This window comes from Alexandromys fortis, unplaced genomic scaffold (genome assembly GCF_014885135.2).
Source record: "Alexandromys fortis isolate MF-2015 unplaced genomic scaffold, M_Fortis_MF-2015_v1.1 scaffold_7, whole genome shotgun sequence".
NCBI lineage: Eukaryota > Metazoa > Chordata > Mammalia > Rodentia > Cricetidae > Alexandromys > Alexandromys fortis.
Window position 1 is genome coordinate 20,523,012 of NW_026067920.1, and position 11,499 is coordinate 20,534,510.

At 48.9% G+C, this 11,499-nt stretch overlaps 1 protein-coding gene across 1 annotated transcript in view; it reads left to right on the top strand.

The window, feature by feature from the left end:
* The window catches only part of Spred2 (sprouty related EVH1 domain containing 2), a 105,979-nt gene that overhangs the window by 64,200 nt on the left and 30,280 nt on the right, over positions 1-11,499 (top strand). Inside the window, exon 2 of the mRNA XM_050140980.1 lies at positions 9,600-9,777. Coding sequence (XP_049996937.1) covers positions 9,600-9,777 — 178 coding nt within the window. The remainder of the gene's footprint in view (positions 1-9,599; positions 9,778-11,499) is intronic.

Consider the following 11,499-nt stretch of genomic DNA (forward strand, 5'->3'; position numbering starts at 1 on the left):
CACACACACACACACACACACACACACACAAATTATTTAAAATAAAAATTGTAATCTTAAAAAGGGAGAGAGCGAGACCAAGCGTGATGTGATCTCAGCTTTACTGTTGGGAACGCACCTTAGGGTGAACTGAGTTGGAGGCTGACTGGCACCATGGTAAACATCTTTTTGTTTTTTTCTTTTGACGCTAAAGTGTTGCCCACAATGATGGCTTTTACTATGTTGACTTCAGGGAACCTCTTATGTCTGCCAGGCGTGGCAGTACATGGCTTTAGTGCCAGCACCTGGGAGTTAGTCAGGTGGATCGCTGAGAGTTCAAGGTTAGCCTGGTCTACAGATGGATTTCCAGGTCAACCCAGAATATACATATATTCTGTGTGTGTGTGTGTGTGTGTGTGTGTGTGTGTGTGTGTGTGTGTAATGTGTGTATAGAATATATGTGTGATTGTGTGTGTATGTGTGTGTGTATTCTATACACACATAGTGATATCCTGCCTTTAAAAAAAAGCTTTCTCCACTTCCTACGGTGCTACAGTTACAGACATGGGTCATCACACATAGCTTATTAAATTAATTTTAAAATAGTTTTCATGTTTTTCTTCTGTGTGTGTGTGTGCACGCGCGCGCGCGCACCCCCTCGCACGAGCTGGGGATTTGAACCTCTGGCCTTGTCTGTGTACATCCTAGGTGAGCGTCCTGCCACTGAGCTACATTTCCAGGCCTGTTCTCTTCCCTTTTCAAAAGACTTCAGTAAGCATGCCCTGCTCTGGGAAGTTTATGATTGCGTAGGAACTCTGACAGTGCACCTTCGTGAGGCCCTGGGTCTTGGTGGCTTCTGGTCTTGTGCTATTAGAGGTATTCCGTTGCGTCTTACTACTTGAAGTTTTCTGCTTCTGTGGTCTGCATGATGTTTCAGAAGCATGTGTTTGCTAACGCCCTTGGCAACATTAAAAGACTTTGAAGCCCATTTTTTAAAAATCCAAAATTGAAAAGAGACCTCAAAAGCCCTCTGGCTCTTGTCCCCGTCTTGCCCTCAAAGAGGCTGTGGCTCAGTAGTAGACTTGGCGTGTCACACCCAATTGTGAGAAGGGGATGTGTTACAGGATAGGTCTAGGTATACTAATAAATCCCAAGTGGAATGACCTCTGTCCAGGGGAAACCGCCAAGATGGCCCCGCCCCACCCTCCAGCTGTTGCTGTGGCCCAGAGTTAGTGATTCTCTTGGCTTTAAATTCCTTCATGGCCATTCCCTAAGCCAGTAGATCTGAAGATCCCAACAGCACCAATCCAGGGGCTTTCCCACAGCCCAGAGCCCTGTTTGTAAGCAGTGTGGGGAACGATGGGCAACCACCCTTTATCTGTCCCAGGTCACTAGCCTTGCTCAGTCCGTTTTCCATCTGAACGAGGGGTGCGATTTAGTTGCTTCTGGTCTTTCTAGCTGAAAAGGTGCAAGAAACTAACTTGTTTATCATCTCTTCACCACACGATGGGAGGGCCTAACTGCCAGTGTCTGCCGGGGAGTCAAGATTCCACCCCCCCTACACACACACACACACACACACACACACACACACACAAGCATGCACGCACGTGTGGGAGAGCAGCTACTTTGAACAAGTTTCATTTGCTGCTTATCTTCCCCTTCCTAGAGAAGGACTCTGGTGAAAAAGAACTGAATGAATCGCTGACTCTTGCCCCCCCCCCCCCAGAGGACAGCCCCTGGGTGGATCTGCCTAGGCTATAAAGCGAGACTCATAAAAACCCTGCCTGTGGCTTGTGGGCCTTGGCGCTCCTTCCTTCCTGTGGGCTAAATTATCACCTTTTGTTTGGAACAGATCTTAAGAAGGACTGGCCTGTAAAAGATTTTGTAGGTTTTGAATTTGCTAAAACTGGTAAAGTAATTTCCTGCCCTTTTGACTGTGGGAGAAGGGCCAGGGTAGCAGGGGAAATAAATGCAGCCGTGCTCGGGACAGAAGGAGGCAGACGTTTCAGGGCACAGGCCGCAGGTTGTTTGCTGACACTCTTACTCCTTTGCTTTCACCAATGCGGAGGTTAAGGGCAAAACTAGAAGGAGGCATGGAAGTTCAGCAGCTCTGGGTCCGTCCTGGGTTGGAGATGATCCGCTTTAAGCAACCCCCTTTGCCGTTTGTGTTTTGAAAGCCTGGTTTTGTTTTATTGCTGGTGTGATTTAATGTGGTGGGGGTTCCTTCTGACCAGTGGTTCGGGGTCTCTGTTAGCTGGCCATGGTTGCTTTCAGGTAAAAAGAAGAGAGAGTTTTTCAGGGCTGGTCAGTTTGCCTTAAGATGGAAATCCCTTAAATCTTGGTTAATTATGAACTCTGCCGACCCTGGGCTAAGCAGAGCAGACAGAGCCCTAAACATCAGTTCAGATTTGGCCCTTTGCCTCCCAGGGCTCTATTGTCCCCAGTTTTTGCCAAGTAGTCACCCTGAAACTCAGCCCTCTAGGGCGCATGCTTAGTCTCTTAAGAATTAGACACATTTGTTTTTCAAAACAAAACCTAAATAAAATAAAGCTTATTTCGAAAACTACTGATGTCAAAGTTATGCTTTGGTGATTTTTCTATTTATCATTTCCTGAAGGTACCATATTAGCATTTTTTTAAAGTTGCATATAATGCATGTAATCATGGCACCCGCCGCAGATGCATGTCATTTTTGTGGTTCTGTAGGAACTGTGGTCAGGGGCCGGAGCATCGTGATAAGGCAGGGTGGAGCAGAGGAGAGGGCCCTGCGGCAGGCCGAGGCCTGATGTAACCTCATCTTGTACCTGGAATCCCCACCTAGCATGTGCTCAGTGTCTAGAAAGAATTTTTGCTTTCTTTTTTTTTTTTTAATTCATTTTTAGTTTATGTGCATTGGTGTTTTGCCGTGGGTGTCAGATTCCCTGAACTGGAGTTATAGATAGTTGTGAGCTGCCATGTGTGTGCTGGGAATTAAACCCAGGTCCTCTGGAAAAGCAGCCAGGGCTCTTAACTGCTGAGCCATCTCCAGTGCCAAGTCCCCTCCCCTGGGTTTTAAGAACTTGGATTGTTATTTTTTAAAAAATGTGGTTTGGTTTGTGTGTGCTTTGGAATCTGATGGATCTGTTCTTGTTGCCAGAGGGCATGAGAGGCTTAACTACCTGGAGCCAGTGTTTTCAAACTCTATAATTACAGGTGCAGTCCCCAGCCTCCAGCTGAGAAATGTGGCTGTTACAGGGTAGGGGTCACCCTTGACTGGCCATGCCCACTTTGGTAGAGAGGCCTGTGCGGGGCGGGGGTGGGAGAAGGTAGAGAGGTGACTTTCAGCTATGGTGAGTAAAGGACGGAGTCTCTTTGGCTCTTCACGAGCAGGGTCTCCATCCCTGATGACTGTGCACGCAACATACTCAGGAAAGCACCGGGCCCCCAAAAATAAAGCAGTAGACACAAAACGAAATCAGGAAAAGTCACCCGAGAGGTGTTTTCATCCCCCATCATCCCCTATTATCTCTGCAGGGGCCCCGGAAGGCCACACTGACACAGTGTATGGTCTAAGAGCATCTTAGGTCACCTGCCATACACAGCACGGCTAGAGATGGACCTTTTTGGGGGAGAGGGTGTTCTGCTTTTGGTTTTGTTTTCTGTTTTTCAAGACAGAGTTTCTCTTCGTAGACAGGAACTAGCACTTGTAGACCAACTCACAGAGATCCACCTGCCTCTGCCTCCCGAGTGCCGGGATTAAAGGCGTGCGCCACCACTGCCCAACAGAGATTTACTTTTGATAATCCCTTCTCTCCAGGTTCTTCACCATCATTTTTCTACTGACCGGAGTGTGTTATGGTTTGAGATAACACGGCAGAACCGGATGTAGGAGATAGATGCTTAGGTGTGAAATTAGCAGTTTCGTGTTAAATGCTAAGCTAACGAATGCACTCTGTAAACTGCTGCCAAGTAGCGCAGACTAGAGTTTCATGAGGGGATGCCCAGTGTGAGTCCACACTGCTCCTGCTCTTTCCGTGCTCAGGGCGTGTGAATTCACTCCTGGAACTGACATTCCTGGCTACAGAAAACTGTTGGGAACCGCAGAAAGCTCAAACTGTCTGGGCCATGGATCTTCCAGCTCACTAGGAGCCTCTGTTGTTAGCACTTACAGGTGCCCTAGTCGTTTGTCCCACCCCCACCCCACCCCGGCTTCTTCAGCTCCTTAGGTTCACGTCCAGTTTTTGTTCCTTTGACTTCCTTGATGACTCTTGACCACTATGGGCCACAGCACACAGCAGCAAAGAAAAGGGAAAGAAAAACTGGACTGGGGGATGGCACACTGCCTGGTTCCCCAGCCTTGTACATGATACACTGCCTGGTACCCCAGCCTTGTGCATGGCACACTGCCTGGTATCCCTACCTTGGGATACCCAGGAAGTCTGTGGGGCCAGGGCAGCAGGCCTTGTGCAAGAGAATGTGCTAGCAGGTACAGTGCCTCTGAAGCGTCTCTGTGCCCCGAAGGTTTGGGTCAGATCAGTATAGAAGTGTGAGCATGCTCAACAGCACTGTCTGTTAGGCAAGGTACTGGCGGGCTTCCCTACCTGACACTAGCAACGCCATTTCTCTTGTGAAGCAAACAGTCTCGGTTCAGAAAGGCCCCGACCCCTTCACAGAGCCTGCCTGTGAGTGTCTGAGAGGAGAGCTACTGCCCTCCCAGACTTACGAACCCTGCCGGAAATGGCATCTCTGCAACTAAACCGTTTTCCACAATAGGCTAACCAACCATCCACCCAGTGTCTGTTTAAATCATTAATCTGGAGACCCTGTTTCTTCTGCATTTAAGCTCCAGAGCAAATGTTCTACCTTGGGTGACTTGTACAGAGCAGAAAACCATGTAACCGCCGTGCATCCAACCACATGAATCTCTTTTCTCATCCATCAAGTTCAGAAACTTTTTTTAAGACCAGGGTAATCATCTTTTAAGAATTCTTAAGTAATTGATGCTTAAGACGAACACTTGAAAAAGCAACGCCAGTGGACGATGACCAGCACCTTCGGCTTCTCAGCACATTTGCCTTTGCCATAGTATCTTGCCGATTAATTTTACAGAACTCACTAGGCATACACCATTAACATACACGTATATGGGCAATTGGGTGAAATCTAAGCGTCTTTCTAAATCGGTAGGCATGGCATCGGGGTGTGATTAAGATGAAGACAAAGTGCTCATACCTGGCTCCCAGAGAGGCTGGTGTTTGGGCTCAGAGGGTGTCTGGGAAGTCGGACTGGGGAGTCTGGGACCCAGCTAATCCCCCTCTAGGTCTGGGGGAGTGGCGAAGGGGCTGGAAGGAAGTGAACCTCATGTTTAATGTGATGGAGAGAGAAAGAAGCCATGTGATCAGATAAGGCCAGGCCATGGGGTGTGCTGGGGAGGATTTATGGCGGTATGTAATTGGCTCCATTCCTGCAGGAAGAGGGGGCGGGCCGAGGGTCACAGATGGCAGGCGGAACCTCTCCCTCTGTAGGTGTGCCTGCAGCGCCATCCATCCTGGGTTTTATAACCCTGTCTGCTGCTGAGGCCGGTGGTCTCAGATGCTGTCTCCTCAGGTGCCCGACAGCTGGCAGGGCCCACGTCCTGCAAACTTACTCTTCAGTGGGCAAGAGTGCTGTGGTTTAGAGACCCACCTAAGTGATTAAAGCCAGCCTTCCAGCCAAAACAGTGCGCTCCAACTTCCCAAGTCGCTGCAGCTCTGACACGTGGCCTTTATTGCTGGCAGCAGGGTAGATTCGGTCTTCCTTTTGTAAAGAAAATGAAACTCAAAGAAAGGGCCTCAGCAACCAGGGAGGTCTGCCAGTGCTGACCAGCCTTGCCCGGGAGCACACATCCTCTACAGGACTAGGAGCAGCTGTCTCAGCTTCCTACAGTTCTTTGTTTACCTGTAACGTGGTCTGCTCCAAATCTGAATAGAGCGGCATGGCCGTGGGATCCTGCCTTAGATCTTTACCTGGCTCCTTCTCATTCTGAGTGCCTGTAGGAAACTAGTCAGCATGTTGGGATTGTAGGTTTCTTTTTCCTTCTTCTTCTTCTTCTTCTAAGAAACCACATTTGAATGGAAAGGTCCCCAGTCCGGCCAGTTTGGCACGGTGTCATTGGTACTGGCACTGGCTGCCTGGGCTCTTCAGCTCACATTCTTACCTGGCCTCATGCAGTTGATATTGGGACCACATCCAAAGTTTAAAAGTCTGCACTGGCACACACTGCAAGCATGCCAGTTTCGGGAGCTTTTGTTTTTGTTTTGTTTCCTTTTTTCTTTCTGACAGTGGTAGCATGATTTGAAGGTGTGTCTAAAGCTACCAGTAGCATGTTTTTGCATGTGAAAAATTTTTTAATGAACCTGTCCCCCAGCTTCCTGCTGTACACTTAGAAATAAACCTCACACCTGCCAGTGTCTGATTAGTTTTTACAAAGCAGGGAAGGAGAGAGGGCAGGGAGTTTTCCTCTATACCAGGCAGAATGAAGTGCTTGAGGAACTTCTGTGGGCCACAGGTAGGAAATGGTTGGTTGGCTTGGGGCCATATAGGTGGATACCAAACATCACCACATGCTCTGGTCTGGTTTTAAGCCCCTACCACCCCACCCCCACCCCCATGGAGAAGATCTGTGCCTGGGGAAGGCACTTGTTAGGAATGGTCAAGTTGGAAGGGCAGAGGCCTTAGAGTACAAGCAAAGGCCACAGTCAACACCGCTGTAGCCTAGGAGCCAAGGGGTAGGATGTTTGTTTTTTTTTTTTTAATCTCTAATAAATGTGTACTTAGGTAGAGTTAGTGGCCCTAACACAATGTAGATCTCTCCTTTTCATGTCTGCTTAATCCCCTCAAATGAGGGACACACAATTGAAACCCAGAAAGTAAAAATTACTCTTTAGCCGCGGTGTGGAGAGCTTCGGTGCCCACCCCAGCCATTTCCTGAGGCATTGAGTTCATCGTGCCCTTGTGGTTAGTCCTTTCTATGGTTTTTATTTTGAGGTAACGTCTCCCTAGGTTGAACTTGTGATTCTCTGGCCTAAAAGCAAGGCAATGAGGTATCACATCATCCTAGCCAGGACCCTTTCAATGGGCTGGAGATACAGGCAGGAGTTGTCAGTCCATCGATCCTGCACCCTGTTGATGGGCTCGGTACCATTGTAATGTAAGCCCTAGGGATTAGTGGTGAATGAACATGGCAAAGTCTCCACCCTCACTGAGTTTTATCCTGGTGGGCAAATAGGTTTCAGGGCCAGCAGTGGGAAGAAATTTGGGGGAGGTGGGAGTGGGGGGGGGCTGCTTTTACAGATACCAAGAAAGTGTTCTCTAGTGGAGTATGCTGTGCAGGGACCCAGGTGAGATAGAACATACGTGATGATGTGTGGAGAGAATGGTGAGATGTGAGATGGGAAGAAATGGTAACCGTGAGACCCTAAAGCAGGAATGTGGAGGGCCTGCAAGGAGGCCCTTGGGATGGGAGCAGCGTTCAGGAAGTCAGTAGGAGGTTATGGCAAGGTTTGAGCTCTTAGTACACATGATGCAATCTGACTGACCTTTCTATTTTCGGGGACCACGGACAAGCATGGACATAGGATGCCAGTCAGGGTACCACTACAGTAGCCTCAGGATAAGGAATGAGCAGTAGGGTCAGCATAGAGACTGGGGTAAGAACCCAAAAGCGTAGGAAGACCTTGAGATGGCTTAGACACCTAAGCAGAGACACGTCATCACCCACTGTTGCACTGGTCTGGATCTTGGCAGGTAGGAGGCTGGGCAGAAGTGTGAAGACGGACATTGTTGGCATAGAGCAATGTTGAGGTGGAGGAATGGGGTGTGGATCAGCCAGTGTGACTGGAGAGGTTGTGCAGACATGACGGGCATGGGGGCAGGGCTCAGCTGGCTGGGTTGGTTTTCCCAACAAAACAAGGGCATCCATCACCTCGGAGGCAGGAGGCTCTCTGAAGTCATTTAGGCAGAGGGCAGATGTAGCAGACCGTAGCCCCGCTTACAGTCAGTGGCTGTGGCTTAGAGTAAGCCCTGTGAGCAAAGTGCAGTGGGGTTTCCCTGTGACCAAACGCAGCGGCCTGAGAGAGCCGAGTGGAGAGGAGTAGAAAGCAGGGCGGGGAGAGGTAGTCAGCAGCAGACCCCTGGCCCTAGTGGGGAGGGGACTGTGAAAGCAGGAAGTCATGGTTGGAGAGTAGGGTTGTTGGCGATGGCTCACACCTGCATGTAATTGAGGCTATGGAAACAGGAGAATCGGCCTCATCTGCAACCTAGGCTTCATGAGACTATCCGAAAGGAAAAAAAAATAAATGAGATTTGGAGGTGGTGCCCAACCAGGGGTTGACTTGGTGCTCTGGACATAGATAGCCGTGGTTGAATGCAAAGGCATTGGAAGGGAGAGAGTTCCAGAAGCAAGACGCAGCGGTGTCGGGAAATCCCTCGGGGACGTGAGTGGCACAACTAGGGGGTGTGTAGAGGGAGGGGCAGTTTGCCTGGCTGGTAAAGTCTTCCTGGAATTGGGGTTAGGGGGTGGAACCCAGAGTTGAAGAAAACTCAGCAGGTAGAGAATGGTTTAGCGACACGTCTCTGTCAGACCAGGGCAAGGGCGCGTTAGCCTGAGAGAGCCGCCACAGGTGCCTTCCCTGAGTCTAGGTGAAGAGAGCAGAAGGGACTTTTGTGTGGGACAGGCGTTGCCTGGGTGTGGGAAGGCAGTGAAGTCACGGTAGCAGATCACAGGAAGCCTGGGTGAGAGGGGAGCAGAGGCACGGGAGACAGGCTATCTTTGAGACTGTGGCGTTTGTCCCAGACTGTTGAGGTGGGACACAGTCCTGTCATTGTGTGTTACTGCTTCCCTCAGCTCTGTACAGGGCCTGCCATAGAAGATGGCAGTGTGTGTTATCATGGGCAAGACAAACAAATGAATTAGATGTAAAGAAAGGAAATATCAAGCGAGAATTATTTATCCTCAAACCAACAAACAATGAAAAGAAGCATGAGTTGGTCTTTGGAAGAAAGGGGATCTTTGGCCATAGTATAGTAGAGCTTAGGCAGATTCATATATTTCGACCGAGAAGATGGAAATCACAAGCAAAGGCTACAGGGGTGTGGGGTGAGTTGAAGCCTTCCCGCCTATGGAAATGGTGCATGGGACGGGGACTTTGTAATTCAGAAGTGAATTTTGATATTGCTTGCTAAATAGAATTCTTGACGTCATAACATGTTAAAGGTTGGTCATTTCTTATAATCTAGGTTTAAAAGATTAAGGTTGTAACATCCTTTTAAGTTAATAGGCTTGGCGTTTCAGCCCAGACGTCACATTCTAGAGCTCAGTCTATTCATTCCGTTCATGTGCAGCACCCAGAAATGGAGGACATATTCCCGTGTGGTCTTCAAAGACTCAGGAGGAAGATTTATTAATCAGTGGGTGTCTCTTTTAAGATGAACTGTGGTATTACGATACATGCTGTTTTTCCTAATGTCAAGACGGACTCCCATTCTGGGTTATATTGTCAACCGTATTTCTGCGACAAATCAAGGGAAGTGTCTTGCCCTGGGAAGTGTGTTCTGCAGCTACTAGACTGTTGTCATGCCCCTTCTTGTTGTCGTTTTAGTGACAGCTATATTGTGCGTGTCAAGGCTGTGGTTATGACCAGAGATGACTCCAGCGGGGGATGGTTCCCACAGGAAGGAGGCGGGATCAGTCGCGTTGGGGTGTGTAAGGTGATGCACCCTGAAGGCAATGGACGAAGCGGCTTTCTCATCCATGGTGAACGACAGAAAGACAAACTGGTAATGACAGACCCACTTCGCGGGCGTTAAAATTGCAATGACTGGTTTCTGTACATATAATCCTCCCTTTCCAGTGCTGTCTCTTGGCCACACACCATATAGAGCGCATGCCACAAGGGTATTCGACCATCTTGTTTGCATCTTTGATTGATCAAGGTGTGCAGTTATGACAGGTATTAGAATCAAAAGCAAGTTCTTTGTCATTACAAGTCGTGCAACAGTAAACTGGAATCAGGGTTTTCATGGGAGATTTAGGTGGGAGAAGGTAACGCGGGAGACAGCATCACCTAGCATTGGTTCATTCTAAATAAATATTTGTCTGAAAGAGACCAGAGCTTAGGGTCTGGGGGACATGGCCTGGAGTGTATGAGCGTTTGCTGTGCAAGCATGAAGACCTCCCGAGTTTGGATTCCTGTAGCCACATAAAAACACGCTGGCCTGTACCCCCAGCACTGTGGGAGACAGAGACAGAGGATCCCCACGTCTTACTGACCCCAGCCTTAGCTCCAGGTTCAGGGAGGCACCTGAAGCAGAGGAATAGGATGCAGGGTGGCAAAGCAGGGCCCATGACGTCCTCCTGTCGCCTCCGCTCACTAAAGTGCACACACACCACCCAACACACAACAACCTTTATTTTGTAATATTAGCAAAGCAGCTCTGGGATAAGAAAATCACACACAGTAACATGGCACTTCTATAAGTAATTGCACATGCTTAGAAAAATGTGGGAGGCAGAGGCAGGCGGATCTCTGTGGGTTCGAGGCTAGCCTGGTCTACAAGAGCTAGTTCCAGGACAGGCACCAAAGCTACAGGGAAACCCTGTCTCAAAAAAAAAAACAAAACAAAACAAAACAAAAAGCATGGGAAAGTGAGTCTTACCCCACGGATGCAATAGCATGCAGTGTCATGGAGGAACCTGGACGGCCAGTTACACGATGGTCTCTGATAGGGAGGAAGGTAGACTGTCCAAGCCCGGTTGATTTTTTTTTTGGAGGGTGGGTGCTGCCAGAGCTTGTGCTCTAGGGCCCCATGCGTGCCAAGCGTGTGCTTTACCACTGTACTACGTCCCCAGTCCACGAGGGAGGAAGTCTCCCTCGCCTTCCTGCCTACTCTCTTGGTCAGGATTGAACCAGAGCCTTGCGCAGGATGGGCAAGCACTTCTGTGTCGGGTGCCGTGTGTCCCAGATCCTAAGTCTCCTTTAGACTGACTACGCCCAGCATAGTCTGCTTTCTCCACTGTCATTGGAAGTAGAGAGAGATTCAAAACCTACAGTGACTGAAAGTGTGATAGATTGGGTAAGGTCTCCCAGAGGAAATGCTCGTGGCTCCACGCTAAGTTGGTGCTGCATTTGAAGTTTTTTGTATGAAGTGTGTAGATAGGCTCTTTCTTTTTTTTCCTCCAACCACTTATGGTTGAAGAAAATTACTAAATAGATAAGACGGAATAGCTTGTAAATATCACTGATAAATTAACTGGAATGCCGCTGTACACTTCATTCCTTCCTAAAAATTCTCCTGGTGTAGGCAGTGTGACCATACTATAAAGAAAACGAAGTGGCCAGTTTTGGTGGTGCACACCTTTAATCCTAGCACTTGGGAGGCTGAGGCAGGCAGGCAGATTTCTCTTAAGTTCAAGGCCAGCCTGATTTACAACACAGCCAGCTCCAGACCAGCCTACATAGTGAGAGAGACCCTATCTCTCCCTCCCTCCCTCCCTCCCTC